This window comes from Macrosteles quadrilineatus, unplaced genomic scaffold (assembly GCF_028750875.1).
Source record: "Macrosteles quadrilineatus isolate MER2022 unplaced genomic scaffold, UCM_ALF_1.0 Scaffold_9__3_contigs__length_116548681, whole genome shotgun sequence".
NCBI classification, from domain to species: domain Eukaryota; kingdom Metazoa; phylum Arthropoda; class Insecta; order Hemiptera; family Cicadellidae; genus Macrosteles; species Macrosteles quadrilineatus.
In genome coordinates, this window is record NW_026542602.1 from 88,872,406 (window position 1) to 88,892,198 (window position 19,793).

Here is a 19,793-nt window from a genome sequence, read left to right on the forward strand (position 1 = left end):
TCAGACTTTCTATCTAAGCAACCCAGTCCATAAATTATTTTCCTTTCTTAACAAAATTCTTCAACATGCGTGACATCCTAGAAGAGTTTTCCCTTGCTTTGCTTCTTTCCAACTCAACAATATTCGCTATCGCTATTGCGAATTCCTTAAAACAATGCGCTTCAGAAAGCCCAAGTGACTGTCTATTTTTAATATGAAACTCACTCCGTCGAGGCATAAGCTCAATGTTGAGATTCACTGTTGTTGAGATTTGACTGTTCAAACTCAAAATGTTCCTCTAGATGGTTAACTAGTTCATGCAACTTAGTAAACATCAGGCCTATTCTTCCTTTTTCCTTATCCCCAACAGAAATCCGTATTTTTATATGTTCCTGGACGTTTACCCAAACAGCCAAGCAAATCTCAGGTCTTATATATACTCCACGTCCATACGGCCAATGTCTACCCCTTTTGCGTTCCTGTTTCAGTTCTGGGTCCAAGAGTAGTTGGGATTGAAGTTGGTTAAAAATTTCATTTTCACTTTGTAGAATCTCACTAACAGCGCAATAGACACCGTTCATGTCACCCATGTCAAACTCCTCTTTCATGAAGGAAATCTTATCTGCGTCTTTATTCCTGTAGAACTTCATAAGCGAACTCGACACATCAAGTTCCACCTCTTCTAACCCCTTGAGTGTCAGACTGCAGGGAAAGTTGGACCCCTTTAGATTCCTTACACACTCAATTACGCACGATTGTATTATTTTGTTGGATGGATCAAGATTCATGTGTTCCAAATCTATTTCAGTGTCTTCAAGCTCGAAATTTGATGGTGGGTGGGGGAAAGGATTGCTGTATGGTTTGAGACCATTCAAACCTAAAATGATAGGAGTTACAAAGTCAAAGAACACTACAAAACTTTCGTAATCGGGTAGAACTATTGGAGATTCGTCCATTGGAAAGGACCGCTCTGCTATTTGTTTGACACCTGGTCGTATGACATCAAGTAAAGAGTGGTCGGATTTCGTCAACAGCTTTCTATAACATTCAAACAACTGTTGTGTCATGAGCTGACCTAGAAGGGAATTGCTGGCAATCTTGTAAGATGGGTTGCGTATTAGTTTAAAACACCTGTCCAGTGCCGCTGTGATCTCAACGTCGTCATTGTCTCGTCTAGCTGAGAAAGTGTCACTGTCCACTGCAATGAACAACAATTGATTGACCTATGGCAATAACAGGGATTGCTTTAATGTTATATAAATGTTGTTTCAGTCTGGAAATGAGTCAATATTTTTGAAATTTATAGTAACTGACAACAATTACAATATTTTTTGTTCAATGTGTTATCTATTTTTCTGAATGAGCAGTGATTTTGTTATGTAAATCTTATCTACCAGATTATGTTTTACTGTCAATTAAGCAATGTATCTCCTGCATTTCTAATCAACTTTACTGGTTTTTAATTGTTTTACCTTTATTAGGGCTTTGAACATTTTCTCTGGGTTTCCTCCCCTCAAATTCTGCTAGAAGCTCTTCATGAGTGATAAAATCAGGATTTTTTATGTAGAATTCTGCTGTCTTCCCATTCTGTAAAAAAATAGTTCAAAAACAATGATACATATTAAAATACAACCATATAGATTAAAATATTTAACTGCCATCCAGGGATAAGCAAACTGATGTTATTCAAGTATGCTTCCTGCTGAAATCCCCTGTATTTTAAGCATTGCTTTAAGTCACAAAACTTCAAAACTGACCAGAATTGGATGTTGATTTGAAACATCTCAGTATTCCAGAAGATCCAATATGCTGGGAACCAAAATATGTCGGCAGACCTATGTGTTTATTTAATTAAAATCTAGATTTCCATGATGCAAACAATTTGACCCTTGCAAGACAAAGTGGCGTAAGTAGTTAAGTACCGGGCCTTTTGTCTTGCAAGTGACGTTTGAGGGCTCAATAATAACAGCATACGTAGTTATTTCCTCTGAGTAAAAGCTACTAAAAGTTTCCTAAACTATGGCAAATTATCAGTGTTACAATTATTAGTGTTACTGGTGTTATGCAATGGTTTTTTTTAGATATTTATCTTTAGTTTAAAACCATTGATTTTCTCCAAAAAAATCTGCTTAACTTTACATTTCAAAAGTTACTGTCCTAAACTATTGCAAAATATTAGTGTTTCTGTGTTGTGCAATGGTTTTTTTTTAGTTATTTATATCTTTAGTTTAAAACCTTCGATATTCTCCAAAATATCTGCTTAACTTTACATTTTTTTAAATCGTCAAAAGTTACTTTAGATAAAACTGTGAAGGTGTCTATTTAATTGAAATTAATTACTGCCTATATGCAAACTTGATTAATTTCAAATTGTTTCAGACTTGAATTCATACAGTGATAATTTAGCACAAAAATGCAAAGCACAAATAATATTTCTTAATAAAAAGTAGTATTCAACATTTACTTTTTTAAATTTGTTGACAAAAAAATTTTTTTAGTGTGATGTTCTATTATTGACTCTTGGATACCGTACTCTCCATTTTAATCAAAGGTTAGTATTGACTCGGGGTATTGATAAATGGTCCTGAATGTTAAAACAGTTTTTATCTCTTTGTCAGAGCTACACAGATTCCACTCTACTAATACTCACTATGCATTCATACTCAGCTTAACATATGAAGTACATAGATTCATGGTCTTAATGCAACAAATTGTGACAGAACAAAAAACTTCCAAACATCGGACCCACATTTTAGCTTCATCGATAGAGTGCTATCTTCAGGGTAACTTGAAGTTTGCACAGTTAATATTTGAACTTGAGTCAATTGATGGTCGACGACATGGAATCTACAATCTATGTGATTGTGGAAGCGAGGTAATCACAAAGTATGTTGCTGTCTTATAAATATGATTAACACCCTCACATTATCTTCCACAGAAGTATCTCCACCAAGGTCCGCCATCAAGTTGTAGTAATGTCCGTTGTCGCTGAGCGTGGCCGCGTAATGCAACGGAGTGCGACCCTTCGTGTCCCCAACTTTCATAGTCTCTGGAAACCGACTTGTCAGGAATCTGGAATAACAATTCTTTCTTGATAAGCATTATTTAAAATTCTTCAATGGAATGTTCTTCACCTTCATTTTATCTGTTTACAATCTTGATTACTTGGAAATTGTATGTGTTTTAGAAAATTTCTCAACAGGGAAGTGGTTTTACAATCGGTTCAATGGTAATGCCTAGGTTTATGACTTAAAGAAAATAATTTACCAACGGATTGAAACTTCTGCTCAGTTGCTCTTGATCATTATGGCCTCTTAATAAGTTGTCTTTGCTAAATAAAACTGCTCAAGGAATTTTACTCCATTCTATACTCATACTTCTCCCCATTTGGTCTAAATATGCCCAAGTATCCTAGTGAATCTGATTAGTGATAAATTAATATAGTACATATTAATAATAGTAAAAGTAAAATATAAATGTTTTGATTCTGTCAAACATGATCCATTCAAAGGTACTTAAAACAATTACCCATAAGCATCCCTAGTCTAACTTTCTTGGAGGGAGAAGCTCAGCTTAAATTTCTACATGAGTTCACATGGTTTTGACAGTTTAAAAGAACAGTAGGCCTAGTAATTTGTTTACTCAAAAACTTATCATATAAAATAATCAATATCATGATTCCAATTATTAAATTGTTGTGCCTACAGTTTACTTGGGGGCCAGCCCCCCTCCAAGACCCCTCCTTGGTGGCTGAGGTGGTCCCCTACGCTCTTACCTCACCACAGCTGTCCGTCCGTACAACACAGCTACATGTAGAGGACTCAGTCTCAACGTAGACTTACTCTCTCGGGCCACAGCAAACTTTCGTCTGTCTAACGCAGCCTGAAGTTCTCTAAGGTTCCCTTCCCTCGTCGCCGTATGCACTTTCTCTATTTTTTTCTGCAACACGTTTTGAATAGGTAGTCAGGATTATTTTTATTTTTATATGCTAAACCCACCTAATATGTTTTAGAAATAGTAAGTTTCTCCCCAGTCAGCACATAATGTAAAAATAACGTTATTTTCACGTGAAAAAAAGTGAAAATGTAAAAAGTGAAAAATATAATATTTTTTCACGTAAAAATAACGTGAAAAATGTAAAAAAGTTAAAATATGATACCCATTTTCACGTTATTTTTACATTTTAGTTTTACTTTTATTTGAACTTGTTCCATTGCAATAAGAAAAAAAAACTGTTCCTATTGTTGTTTCCCCACGAAATTCGCATGAATTTGAAAAGTGAAATCGGTGCCCCTCAAAAATTTAAAATTGAACTGGGTTAAATTTTGTCATCCTTTATTTTCATGCTTGCTAAGTTTTATAAAATTTATTGATGAATTAATAATATTATATTTAGGTAAAACATTTAAAAAAGTCAAAATCTGGGTTACACGATTTTTTTAGTAAAACATGATTATCTTTTTAGCACCCCATAAACCCATTTAAAAAAATTCTAGGGTTATATTTTATTTTGTATTTTCTATATTTAAATCCTGAAATAATTAATATAGGCCAATATTAGATATGACAATACTTTCTTATAAAATGGGCAGTATTAAAATTATCTCACCAAACAAATCAATACAGCAGGAAGCCTACCTACATGGGATGAAAGGCCTTCAATAGCCTGCCCAACCACTTGAAGATCTTAAGAAATCAAAACTTAAAGAGAAAACTCAAAGACTGGCTAATGGATCAACCATTCTGCTCTCTAAATGAATTCTTTGATCAAAATTATCAAGCCAGATGAAAATTCACACTATTGTATTTCTTAAAGAAGTCTCAATAAAGAAATTGATTGATTGATCTCACGCCTAACCACAATTTACTACAAGAAACTGCAAACATACAATACCAACCATGTATGAAGGGATGTTATCGAGAAACAATTGAACATCAGGGTTTTTGCTGCTATGTTTTGCTAATAATTCTCCATCACCAGCTAGCACTACTTCAGCCAGCTGTTCCATGCTGCCGACTTCTATGATCCTCTGAAGCCTCTCTTCTCGATCAGCTGATGTTTCTCGGCCATCTGTAGCAGACAACAAGTGTAATTCTAAGTCAACACAATGTCACAAATGTAGCTACAATACATTAATAAATTCTTGACTTTTATTTGAATTTACTGAGACAAATATTTTTGAAATTGAGAATTCAACATGAAAAAGTCTCTTAATGAGTTTTTGAGTATGGCTACGATACCGGTAAGTAATAAAACTACATAATTACAATTACAGCATTATTTTTAGTCTACCAATAAGTGTACACTATACTTGCAGTGGTAGAGTATGTTGAAAGCTATAGGTTGAAGTATTAACATACTCAAAATTGTAAACTAAACAATCTACATGCTACATTAAAACTGCATAGGTTTGATTTGTAATATTTACATCCACTAAATATATAAGGAAGGTTATTACTCTATGAAGCATATAACAACAAAAATATATTCTACTCATACAGTGAAAAGTACGCTTGACGGTGCCTTTCAAATTGTAGTCTCTATCACAACTAAGAGTATCATTCCTTTTGACACTTACATACAACTACGATGCTTGAATTATATACATTGCGGAGTGATTCTTTACACAGAGGTGGACTTTAAGTTTGTTTTAAACTCACTGTGAGTGTATTTCATATTTAGGTTTGGAATTATTCTTCGCAGCTCCTCTATTGTTTTTCTGCTTTCATCTAACGACGAAGATTTGGCGTACTCCGATAATTTTTCCCAGTGCTTCTGAACTGGTCTATAAACAGTGAATCGACGTTCCTTTGTTTCATTTGGCACATCATTAGGAACGATTGCAGTCGACGCACTGTTACCCGAGGGTGACGTACTTGAGTAGTATTTATTTTGATTTTCTATTTTATTCTTATTCTCTTGCATAGAATTTTTCAACTTCTCTCTATTTTTTGTTTTCTTCTTCCTGTTACCATAAGTGTTATTGCTTTTCATACTTAATACATCTCCAACTGGTATTTGTACATTGTTTACTACATTTGGAGTATCTTTTTTATTTGATGCCTTATTTTTATTTGTAGTTTCTTTATTAATTTTTCCAGACATTCCACTGAGCTCTCTTTCATGTGTGATAAAATCCTTGGTTACTTTTATTCTATCAACCATGGGACCCATTCTCAAACTTACGTCTTCCTCAGTTTGGCCGACTTTGTCATAAACTTTGTATTTCACAGAATCAATTACACCCTCGACTTTTTCACTAGCATTTTGAAAGTTGTTTGCCACCTTCCCTACAGTATTTTCAATCTTTTTATTTATATATTCTTTTTCCTTCTTGATACTCTCACTAGCTTTACTAGTTGTGTCCTTGATAGCACTGTTAATGTGGTTGTGTAATTTTCCAACTTTGTTTCCAATTTCTGTTTTAAGGCTGTTCTTGGATTTGTAAGCCTCTGCTTTTACTTTCTTTTGTTCCTTATCTAAAAATGATCTAGATGAATCAATGTCACTTTTTAAGGTTTTGTCTATATTATATATCATTTGGTTTATGTTTTTCTCAACCCCCTCTATAGCTTGACCTGAACTTTTGAATCCTTTCTTCAAATATTCTGGTCCATCTTTAATTTTGGACTTGATTGTAGCTACATTTTGTTCGTTTTCTGTTACCTTTTGCATTCCCCTCCCCAAATCGTTAAGACCATCATCAATAACATTAACATTATACACCCTTGATTGTCCCGTCCTACCTGCTTGTTCTTCCTCATTATCTTTTGTCTCTTCCTCTGTTTTCTCCCCGTTTTCTTCTTCTGGAGTTTTGTCTTCTTTTCTTCTCTCTGGTTCATTTGTAAGCTCATACTCTGGGTCCACTTCTTCATATTCTGCCTCATAATGTCCCTCCTGTTCATCACTATCTGCTATATAACCTCTTTCTTTGTCTTCTTCCTCTTCTTCTACACCTTCATCTGGGTCTACATCAATGTCATAAGTTTGAGGACGAGTTGGTGGCTCTTTTGCAAAGTTGTTGTTTATCTGCAAAAATGAAAAAGAGCATTAGAGTTCTCAATAAAGATAAATATTATGTGACAGTGGTTGTAGGTGACATTTATCAGTTTGTCTGCTAACAGAAGGTGATAAAGGAATGTTTTTTTTTTTTTTTTTTTTTTTTTGTAAATGGTTAAGAAGCTTGTTTTACAAACCTAGTTAAGCTAAGTGAAGCTAGATTTTGAACCCAAATTTACCTCATTCCCTTGGGAACTATTCCGCTCTGGAGTTTCGTCCTCAAAAGCGCTGTCTCCATTGTTGAGTGGAGGTGGAGGAGCAGGCTTGGGGTTTTTCACTCCTAGCCAATCCAGTCGCAAGCTGCTCCATTCCCAGTTGGCTGGGAAAACTGTGGATGTCCGAGTTGTCTCAGGAACCACGGTCAGCTGTTTCTGGTCAATTTCTTTCACGTTGTGGATATAGTAGCTTGGGACCCTCCCTTTCTACAACATTACAATAGTTTATTAGCTAGTAAGTTACTGCTTATTACTTACTTTTTTCTTGTTAGCTATTTTACTAAAATATTTATCTGAATCTCAAATTTAAGGAGCAAAGCATGTAATGAGTGAATCGAAAAAACACCAAACTCTTTGAGATTGTTTCAAAATTATTAAGTTACGCATATTTTAAAATTTGATTTACCCTCATCTAAAATTAATACTAACATTAAACAATTACACAGCATTCAGTGGACATACACAGTAAGGATGGGTGAAAAGCACAATATGCGTCATTTGTGGTACACTTCACATAAAGTTCAAACATCAAGTCAATTTCCACCTGAGCTGTCCACCATTTATTTTTGGTGGACCTCTCCCACCAAGGCTTCTGTTTTGCAGACTGGTATTGGGGTATTTTCCAAGTGAAATCCTGGTACAGTCCAACCTCAGTATAACGAATCTGAAGGGACCGAACTGAATATTCGTTATATCAAGGATTTTGTTAAAACGAGGTTCGTTATATAGAGGTTAGGTTTGCAGGAATTTCGCTAAGTCGAGGTTCAGAACCAGCGTTGGTCAATATAGGTCGGGATTTGACCTCATTAAAATACAATTAAAGTAGCATAGGCTACAATACTTTACAGTGCAGTGTTTACATTGTACAGTAGAACCTAAATTATCCGGCATAATAAAGGGGAGGGATCTTGAATATTGTGAAATCATTACAATGACATTGACCTTGGTATAGGTTAAAAGCTGTAAGTTTAAAATCACAGCTTGTTCTAACCCTCCTAAAACCTAGCCAAACACTGTATTGCGTAGTCACAAACCATGTTAAGAACAAAACAAAACAGTAGAAAGTTTTGTAAGCTCAGTAGCTTACAGCAGTAGCTGTACAGTAGCGAGCAGTCTCGCGATAGGCCGGTAGGCTACTTACAGTACAGTACTGATTTATCACAACAGAGAAATGTCAATAATAATCATTAACTATAGCATAGGTGTTGCTAGTTGAAACAAATCGTATTGAAAACAATAAATTATTAGATAAGTCATTATAAAAGTGTATAATTATAGCCAACTTAAGGATAATAAAAACACCCGCAAAAGGAATGTTAAAATAACTATGCTGCTATTCTTTCTCTTTGGTTTTGTTTTTATATTCTTTCTTAGGTTTCTCTTTATCCAAAAATTGTACAATTCACCATAGCTATCCCATATCGCCCAATCACAGTTTACTAAACATTACGTCGTCATCAGTCCTCAGTGAGTAAAATCAGTTCTCAGTTGCAACATAGCGCGCGCATCGACAGCAGACAAAGATGTAAAACGGAGCAGACGAATGTTAGCGCAAGCGATGACGTGACCTTTCCATTTAATTTGATAAAGAAACAGATTTTCCCAAAACAATAATTGGGTGGGGGATTTGTTATATCGAGGGAAAGACGTAGACAATTCGTTATGCAGAGGTTAAATTCGCAATGTAGAGGTTCTGACAATGACAAATTCGTTATATTGAGGTGTCTTATTTTAGCCGAAATCACGAAAAATTCGTTAAATCAAGGTCGTTGTTATGGGTTGTTCGTTATGTAGAGGTAAAATATACATTGTGTCTTATGGAGAGTTCTAGGGGATTAAAAAAAATTTGTTATATCAAGGAATTCGTTGTATCGAGGTTCGTTATATCAAGGTTAGACTGTATTATACATTTTTGAGGCTCTATGGGGAGGATTAAGGTGCTGTTGCTAGTTGTGCGCTAGAACATCCAGTCGCAACTTAGTGCCATTGCCATATCAATGTAGCGCAAGTCCCACAGACCACTGAGAACCACTGAGCTGCACACCAGGCCTGACCGGGATCGGTTTTGAACCCAAAATTTACAGAGCTGTCTCAAGACGAGATTCAAGAGATATAGATATGTCACAATAAATCAAACTTAAAGTTAATGAAATATTTGAAAAATTCAATTTGTATAAACGTTGTTAAGGGAAGGGTCTTAGCATTGACTATACGCTGAATAGATTTCCCATGTAATGTAAAAATTTGATGCCAAAAACGGGTAGTGCAATCTGTTGAGATGGCCCTGAACTTTAGGAAGTGTATTCTACGTAAAGTCATAGGTCTTTAGTGAAATAAAAACAATCACAATTAGATATTAATAAAGACACTATAGTAAGTTTAACAATGGAGACTAATATCTTTAGCAAAAGTCAGTGACAACTTACAGCTGATATCCTATAGGCCTACTCCAGCTGATTCTTTATTACTCTCAAGAACCATAAAAATCTTGAACTTTTCCACCTATCATCTCATCACCTTGTCCAAAATGTTTTCGTCAGCCCCGTGCTCCAGGAGGAGGTCGTAGGTAGCTCCACTGCCTCGAGCCGCCGCAGCAAAATGCAGCGGGGATCTGCCCTCTCGGTCTAACACTCCTACAGCCTCTGGACAAGCTGACAGTAGAGCTTTAACCATCTCAACATGGCCCAGACCTGCTGCCTGGAGACGTACCATAGTTAGTTATATTGTTGTAGACCAGATATAAAAAGTTCTGTTAATAAAATTGCCACGAAATAAACATACTAACATACTCCTTATTAGATTCACCTCAACCTAGAGGTTAGAGTGCCCACCTTGCAATCAGAAGATCATTTCAACCCTGAGAAATGTCATACAATATTTTATGTTTCAAAACTGGACCCAGATGTCCTTGATCTCTGGGCTTTTACAAAGGACCCAGCAAAGTCCATGAAAATCAGGAGTGTCCACCAAGGATCAGGAGGTTGAGTAGTCCTGTCAAAGGAACAAGCAGATCTTGGACAGTAACAAAGTAGTGAGTCGGTGGCTCAGTTGGTAGCGTCGCGGACTTCGGGCCCAAGGCAGCGATGTCGTGGGTTCGGATCCTGGTCACTGCCGATAACATTTTATCAGTACAGTTCACCTTTGTACTGTACCGGCTGACTCCTTGCTTTGCTGTAAACGATCCACGCACGGGCGCTTAGTCTATGTGGACGGGCAAATGCAAGGTTAAAAGAGGCCACCAACCTCTTAAAAAAAAAAAAAGAAGCTGTCGTCACATTCATTTGATATTCACTCTTCTCTCATCTTCGCCTCAAAATACACAACCTGGTGTGTTGACATCATCCTATGAATCCATAATCTAATCACTAGTTAAAAGGAAAAATTCTTTAAGTTTGTGTAGACAAACCTTGTGCAAAGGCGTGAGGCCATTTTGGTCCTTCGCAATAACGATTTGTCGAGGAACAGGAGGTTCTGTCCTTTTGCGCAGAAGGATCGTGTCATTGTTAATCGCTGCAGTGTGCATGTCCTTAATCACTCCCTGAACAAGTGAACACCATAAAGTAAATATATCAAATATATGCTCATACCTGTAGATACACTGTTAACGTAACATTCCATACCTATTAAAGTTATGGCTAGTTATATAAAAACACTTGATTAAATTGAGCTACTGACATAGTATGCTGCGATAAGCTACTAACACAAGCTTCATATTTTGCAATATGAAGAGAATTGGGTTGATGAATTGTAGCTTGCCCAGAGCTGCAGCAACAAAACAACAAAAATATTCAAAACCTAGTATGCAAATTGGTTTAAGATGTGAACAAATTAAATGAATTTACTTTAAAACAAAACTAAAACACCATCCAGTATTTTTACCAGTTTAATGTCACACTACTTTAACCATGAAAGGCTTTTCTTCTATAGTGTATGTTTATAGGAAGAGGAAGTGACTGACTTCCAATATATTCCAAATCAAGGGCAAGGAAAGGCAATTCATAGGCATAAAACATTCAGGTAAAACATCATAATGATCATGAAAGAATAGTGAATGTATTAAAGAACACCAAGTGAAAACAAAAACACATATAATAATACTGACCATGATGTAAGGTACGGCAGACAAGAAGTTCTTGACTTGATTGTGCTGGGAAGTCTCCGTCCGCAGCTTCTCACCGTATCCTTCCCACACCACCTGCGCCAGCCTGCCGAGGTCTCGGTCGTGGATCCAGATACGGATGTTGGCTGGCTTTACCACAAGTCCTGCGTAACAGAGTGAAAATTTAAAAACGTACGTTTTCAGGAAAAACAATTGCAAATTTTTTTCCCCTTTTTTCAAAACTGTTTTTATTTTTTTTATTTCATTAACATTTGAAGTTTCATAAAATGTCCATGGTAACGCAATATCTTTGGTAGTTTTTTTTTAAAAAGAGCATCTTTAATGGAAAAACACAAAATCCTGTCACGACCATAACGGACGTTTAAATGAATATTAAAAATGGTTAATATTATTTTTATAACTATGTTTTGCCATAAACTAATTTACTTTTATGACCATTATACAATAAAAAGGTCACTGAGCTTTTGGTATATTTGGTCTTCCTAGAAAAAAATAAAAAATCTCAAAAAATTGAAAATAAACCAATAAAATCTTTTTAAGTTTGTATAACTCCGAAAAAAACTTACCTGAGACCCGAAAAATCGTTATGTTTGTATAGAGGTGTGCTTTCTTTTGTGTATAAAACATTGAAATATGACAATATTTAAATTTTGAAATTTTTATGATAGAAATCATAAACGTGATGGTCAGGGACAAGCGGTACGGTCGTGAATTGTCTGGAATAATCTAAATCTTTCTAAACAATCCTTCAATTATACTGTTAGTTATGATAAAAATATGTGTTTCAATTGAACTAAACTGTTCAATTTACAATTATATTAAAGTTATTGTCACGACCAAACACACTATAATCCATAAGGCTGAATTGGTCGTGAAAAAACCCGCGATGGTCGTGAAACTTTGGTCGTGAAATTACGTGTTATTTGGCTCTGTTCTGGCGGTAGCCCTGCACCTCATGTTCGAGGATACAAAGTGGACTTCTAGGTTAATCTAGCAATTGAAATATCTAATAAACAAAAATTAACACAATGTCTACTTCATCGAATGACTACGTACGGTCATGGACACACCAAAATTACAAAAAACACAATCTTTCCTTTATTAATCTTGTAATTCCTCCTTTCGTCTCGAAACGACCGGCACTACAATCCTGACGTACACCCCGAACTAGTCTCTAAAACCAACTGACTCCACCGACGCCAGGCTTGCCACTGTCGTGCTCCAAAGTTGAAAATTTTTCCCAAATGGTCGTGACGCCAAATCGAGGGACAGACTTATTTTGTCATGGTACCGTAGTCAGTTTGCAATGACAATAAAATTATAATATGCTCCTTTTTTGTAAGTTTAATAACCATTGATGACATAAAAATATGGCTTTATATATTTCGGCATGAATGATTAGTCTAAAAACAGCGTGAAAGTTGGAAAATGTACCCTAGGGACACGTCATGGTCGTGAATTTCGAGACTTTAAAAATGCGAAAAAAATACCTAGAACCTATTTAAAACCAAATAAATGTGTGTAACATGTTGCCCCCGTCCCAAAAATATTAAAACACATAATAATAAACTACAAATCCAGTATCTACGAAGTAAAAGGCCAGGGACATGAAAACGTACGTTTTTAAATTTTCACTCAACAATAATATCTCGTAAAATGTTGTTCATTACACTTACACTAGACAGCAAGTGATACTGCATATATATGACGAAAACAATGTACAGTGCAGTGACAAGGACCAAGTAGTTACCGCCCTATCTGGCTAGATTGGAACACTAGTTCTCAATACTTTGAGAACGCTCACACTCCCGACCCCGTAGTTTTTAAGAGATCTGTGGCCTCATTTTAATCCAATAATGTGCACACCTGTATTGGGCCTGTGTCGGGAAAGGATCAACCAAAACAAGAGGTGAGCCTGTACAGAGTTATTAGGATAGTTAATAATGCAAAACATTAAAAATGGGATCAATGTTTACAAAAATTAAGCGTGGACAAAAAATAAGGGCACAGATTAGTACTTATTAGACATCAATCGCTCCTTGCTGCTTGAGCGAAAACGTCGGCAAATAGTAGCCTATAGCTAGAGCTAAATTAGAGTAATAGGCTAATCAGAGGCCATTCCGTTGTTGTTTTAAAATATAATAATATCCATTTCCATCATAATAATGGCCAATGTCCAAAAAAATAATGTTATGGATCAAAATACAAATTATGACATTTTATCTTTAATTTATTTTTATTTGTTATCTTAACACCGTCAGGTTGAATAAAAATGCTTTACAGCACAAAATAGTTTAAAATAACATTTAAAATATGTTTTAGCAAGAAATATGGTACCTAGCTATTTGTGTATTAATCACACGCTTTAGGTTATGTTTGCTTTTTTAGGTTATGTATGTTATTTTCTGCTTTGGAAATTGCTTACCGGTTGGCGTTGTACTCTGATCCTACACGGAGGCTGTTGTTGGATTTTGGTGTAGATTGAAACTCCAACAATGAAATCAGCTGATTAGCGAGTAATGTTTAGGAGTGGCGCTGGCACTGGCAGTGGCAATGTGATCATTTCCATGCAGTGGTAGGAAATAGTTGTTTACCTACGACCGTTTTTTAAAGTAGCCATTTCAGTCCAGTTCTTAGAATTGAAAAGTTTCACTTTACAGCTGTTTACGTTCATATCCGCATAGTTTCATTTCATATCCGCATAGTTTTCTCATATCCACACAGGTAACGGACCAATGAGGTTCAAGTATTTGAGAGAAAAGAATTAAAATTGTAAAGCTTCGAACGTCAACTAATCAGCTGATCAGCCAATTTAATTGTTGATCCGACTTGTTCATGTTGATACTCGCGTATTCTTAATTAAGTTGGTGGAAGTCCAAAAATAAATGACATATTCGCCGAATTGTACCTGATACAATATTATTTATGGTAAGAATGCTGCTAGCAATGTAATATTTAACGAAGTTTAACAAACACGTAATTACAGGAAATCAGCTGATTATACAACAAGTCGTTGCATCACTTTCAGTGGCAATGACAATACACGAAAATATAACCTCTCTAAAAAGTTATCATTAGTGATTGTTAGTAATTAAATCCAGATTGATAGTAATTAAAAAACGGTCGTAGGTAAAGTAGTGTACGGAACTCGCGTTAATAGTCTTTACGACACTCGTAGAAGTTTTTAAGGCACTCGCCAAGGCTCGTGCCTTAAATTTTCTACTCGTGTCGTAAAGACTCACTTAACGCAATCGTTGCGTAAACTACTATTCCATTTGTGTAACTAGTGTGCGAAGACTCGCGTTACACGTTATATTTTTCCTACAGATACTAAAGCATAGAAATAATTAGTCTTCTATTTCAACCACAAAACAACACGATTTAGGTTAGTTTAAATCCACACGTTGAACGGTTGAACAAAATAGGAAACACGGCACCAGTTGATCGTAGTCGTTGTATTATCTTTATAATTGAATATTTAATTTATTTTCACTTAAGTGTTGCCAACTATTCAAGCTTACACATACTATACGCGCCTAAAAATGAAACCAAAATTTTTTGTGCTGTTTGGTTGGAATACTGGAGTGTGGCAAAAAAATGAGTACCGGTAGGGAAGACTAGTAAAATGAGTGCGGCTAGCTACTTTACTTTGCGCGCTATAATCAGTAGGTACAAGAAAGCCCACTTTGTCGTCAGGTAACAGTAGGAAAAATAATGTATTGGAAGGGAAGCTGGTCTGGTGGTAGAGCGCGGGGCTTCGGAACCTAAGGTGCTGGGTTCAAATTCTGGCAATCACCAATAATGGATTTTATCTGTTACCAGGACTGTACTATGGGATGGCCACCTTTAACTCCGCCTAAAGTATAAAACAGTTCCGGGCTAGAACCTAACGTACTAGAATGGGGGTACATTAAAATAAGTTTAATTTTATTAATACCAATTTTGCAGTTTAAAAATGGTATGGTAAAATAAACCTTAGATGGTTTCAACTTTAATCTTAGTGTCTGGAACATATTCAACATACATTAGAGTTGAGGGGGAGGACAACAAGGCTACCTGCGTGGGTAAACTGCAGTTTTACACCCCATCAAGAAATTCGATACAAATTGAGGTAAATTGTTTTAACAAGTGCAACCCAGTTTTTCTAGTATCTAGGTCAACCATTGTACTCACCATATTGATCGAGGGATAATTGGTTTCCACAATATCAGAAACCTCGATACGCCTCCCTGTTCCACCCCTTCTATCTTACGTCTAACCCTTGTCACTTTCATACCACCCTTCCATCACTTACCTCAACCTCAATACATTCTAATTATCATGCAACCTTCACCCCTAATAATGAACTTGCCAAAATAAGATTGAGTGAACTCGGTAACACACACTCATACAACATTATGTATCAACTGGAACTCGGGGAAGCGAGTTGGGTGTAGTAGTAGAACGCGGACGGTTCCCAAGCTCCTTGGTTCAAATCCCGCCAATCACCAATGGGTTTTTGTTATATAAGATAATGCAAAGATTTGCTGGTTCGGAGCTCAAATTAAACTGTACTGCAACTCTATGTATGAAAATATAGTTAGTTATCTTAGATGAACGTGTTGTGTTTTAATATATTTTGTAATACAACAATTGCTTTAGAAAGGAAATTATTGTTTTACATCTCTGCTCAATTGGCGGACATGAGAGAGATCGTATTCCCAGTTATTTCCAATAGGTACTGATTTCCTTTTTTGTGAATTAATTTTTATTTTCTATGAATTGAAATTCAAAATCTGACTCAGATACTTCATAAAACTCACTTCACTCTTCGAAGTTAATGCTAAATGCTTATTGGCTTTAAAATATGTATCGTTTGGCAGATCAGTGAATCATTAAACACCCACGAGGTTATCTGTAGTTTCAGTAAATCCGGATAATTTCTCTGTTTAACCATCAACAATTATTTATTCAAACGAATCGATAGTGCTCTCACGCGATTGGCTATAATCGTAATTGACTGGAATCGATTAGTGAACAACACTGACTTAGATTGACTGCAATATAGATGTTTCTAATTACTTTCGAAGTATCCACAGCCATTTAATTATATGTAGGGCCTATAGATGTAATTATTTAACGTTGATTCGATCATCATCGCATCGGCACAACCCCCAATACTGTAACAGTCATTATTATAACATGGTTCGAAATGTATTGCATTTTTTGTCATTTTCCCGATAATATCCCATAGTTACCCCAGCCGTTCATCCAGTATGATTGTGTTTATAATAATAATCTGTTGTTGATAACTGGATTTTCAATAACGTCAAGCAAATAAAGAAAGTATGTAAATTAACTGTTGTTTATTTATTTTTTCATGGTCCACAGGTAAACCAACACTATTTTGAATTACACTATATGTTTTAAGCAATGTTATGACCATAACAAGATAACAAACAACATACCGGTACCTAAAAACCACCATTACTAGAAAAATAAAACATAACAAGGGTTTTGGTGTTACGGAAAATTAATTTCACTAGAATGACACATTTATCGTAGTGTTTAAACCTGTTAACGTAATGTTTGACGATTGCGACATAAGCAGTGTAGCATGGCAGCCAAACAACATTACGGAATGCTGCAATCAACATAGAGTAAGTATTGATTAGTATAACAGAGTTTAAAGCAACGTTGCGAGATATTGTTCTACCGTAACACTGAGTAAGATTGAAAAAAAATATTTCGTACTGATGGAGTCTGATTGAGCATTTTGAACACTTAATTCCATACGGTAGTAGGTAGTACGAAATGTTATCCGCAAAGTAGTTGTATTTATCAATAAACCAAGGTGTTACAAAATTCTGTGCAAAAAACATTAAAACACCACCATTAAATCAGCGTTACAAAGTATTTTCCTACCACCCACCTACATTAGAGCAGCGTTTTAAGTACAGTAATATGGTGTTTAGAATAGCGTTGTATTGCCTTGGAATAACATTTCGGTGTACGAATTGCACTATCTCACCATCGAATAACATTAATCAAAGTAACTTAAGTTAAGTTAAGAGTTAACTGATTTATCAAATATTGTTTATTTCACCGTAGAATTGTGGTGTGACTTCGTATGCATGACGTCATGCCGTGCGTGTAAGTGTGACATTGACAGGTCAAAACCTTCCACTTATACCATTTTCAACAATCATGGCTTGATCCACAGCCAACAGCCATATATTATTTACAAGTCGATGTCCTGCGTTGAGTATCAGTGGATGAAACACGCTAGATTCCTCCGATAAGCTGTATTTACCTCAATTTAAGTGGAACGAGTCAAAACTACCAAAGTTCAAGAGGTCAATATTTTTAAGGCTTAAGAAGGCAAGTTTTAGGTAAGTTTATGCCCGGTTTATGTAAATGAATATTTGCTGTTGTATTTATAGTTATCCAACCAGATTGTAGTCTATGTTAAATGAATAAAACAGCGTGTATGTAAACTATTGTCTTATGTCTTCTGATAACCAAGAAGTAACGCAAAATATATAAAACCTTCCCAAACATAAGACAGAAATAATCAGGGGCACTTGGAACACGTCGAAACAGGCTTTAATATATTTGGCAATAGGCAGAAGTCTACTTGCACCCATCGATGTATAATGCTTGCACCTTGCACTATTCAAAGTCAACGGTTATAAATACATAATACAGCGTTCCCGGTGTGGTCAGTTTGTGACGTCACGAGTTTATTTTCTTTTTAACACGCAAACTTCCGGTTCCCCCCTTCCGCCCCGCAACCACCCTTGTCTGACATCGCTATCGCTATTTTACTTTCTGGGTCTTCCGCAGTGTTATTTACATATTGTATGAGGTTGCCGACCTCCTCAATAAACAATCCTTCATTCCTTTGCTGGAAATATAAATACCTCAGGTTTAGTTGTTGGATTCTTCAACAAACTGTCAAAAAAGTGCCGCTTTCAGTAAAAGCTAAGAACAATTATTATTCTTCACGGCACTCAAAAAACAATCAAATACAAATTGTCGAGAGTAAAATTAAAACGTCTGGTATAAATTTATCTTAGGTAATCTTCTGCGAAATTGTATTTATTATTGTTCTGAATGCATTTTAAAATAAATATTTTCCAATGTGAAATTCTTTACCCTACAAGAACAAGCCCAAAGGAACCGCAATCGCATAAAAAGCAGGCTGCAGAGTAAAATATTGTTTTGGAAATAAATATTTTAAAAAACCAAGTCAAAAAATTGAGCACTGTTATGACACGTTTCTAATACATTAGTGCAACTAAACATTGGATAACTACAAATATCCCGTTGTTACCAGTAAACTACGTTCTTTCTTTCCTGTCCAACAGCGCCACATATACATAGTGAATCGAAACAAAATTATCACGCTCCAGTCTGTTTAAAACAATTCATTCAAATAAAGATTGTCTGCAAATGTAAAAGATGTGTTCAAAATACACGAGAAATCCCCCCCCCCCCTTGTGCTATAGAAGGCCTTTTCTATTACTGGACATTACGTACGGTATTTCTTTCGATTACCTCCCATGGGTTTCAAAGTTAGTCAAACATGCTTGACTCACCATTCGCCCCGGAAGTGAAGCGGCCTGGAGGTACGACAGACGGTGTTGACGGCAGCTCAGCCTCCTCCGGATGGTCCATGTAGTGTTGGGGAGGACGTCCACGGGCGTCTAGGAGAGCAACGTCGGCACCGGCCTGGCGGAGGATGCTCCAGGTCCACTCTGGGTCCGAGGCTCTTCCACAGTAATGGAGCGGCGATCTTCCCTCCTGGAGACAAGAGTGGAAAAACATGGATTTTTATATTTATTTTAGCCTCCTGGTCGCATTTAAATACTATAAAGTGGTGTAAAATACTGCATTTATGCGATCAAAGAGTTGCGGTGGCAAAATCTTTTGCCAGATCAAAGCGTGTCCCTTACCGCTACAGTATTATCTTTGTTTTTATCGCCATAAATGTCCAAATTTAAATGTGTAAAAGTGCTGTTTTATTTATTAATATTTATTATCATTTAACGACCTTCATATGAAGTGACTAGACATTTTGACTGGCTTGAGGATGACTCTCATGTGAGTTGGAACCGGCTGCAATACCACAACGCTTTGATGGCATAAATACAGGCATTTTACACCGATTTATAGTATGGATTTTTAAACAAACCCATCTAAAGCTGGTAAATCACATATTGTATAATAACCACAAAAAACTATGTAGTATACACAAAATAAAAAAATGAAACCTAAAACATACAATAAATTAGAACAAATTTGAAAACGAAAAAGTTTTGCTCTTTGCATGGTTTGTTCTGACTAGGTATTATGAGATTTTCTGTGTGGTAATTCTGACGATTTTTCAGTTTGAGCTGGCTTTGTTTACGAATCTTGTTATGTTTTAGGTATTTTC

At 35.9% G+C, this 19,793-nt stretch overlaps 1 protein-coding gene across 1 annotated transcript in view; it reads right to left on the reverse strand.

Annotated features, from left to right (window-relative positions):
- Positions 1-19,793, reverse strand: part of LOC129003619 (uncharacterized) — a 44,654-nt gene that overhangs the window by 12,706 nt on the left and 12,155 nt on the right. Inside the window, exons 4-13 of the mRNA XM_054431916.1 lie at positions 18,955-19,159; positions 11,357-11,517; positions 10,661-10,792; positions 9,772-9,951; positions 7,219-7,461; positions 6,727-7,009; positions 4,878-5,050; positions 3,755-3,918; positions 2,904-3,051; positions 1,452-1,566 (exon numbers count right to left, since the gene is read on the reverse strand). Coding sequence (XP_054287891.1) covers positions 1,452-1,566; positions 2,904-3,051; positions 3,755-3,918; positions 4,878-5,050; positions 6,727-7,009; positions 7,219-7,461; positions 9,772-9,951; positions 10,661-10,792; positions 11,357-11,517; positions 18,955-19,159 — 1,804 coding nt within the window. The remainder of the gene's footprint in view (positions 1-1,451; positions 1,567-2,903; positions 3,052-3,754; positions 3,919-4,877; positions 5,051-6,726; positions 7,010-7,218; positions 7,462-9,771; positions 9,952-10,660; positions 10,793-11,356; positions 11,518-18,954; positions 19,160-19,793) is intronic.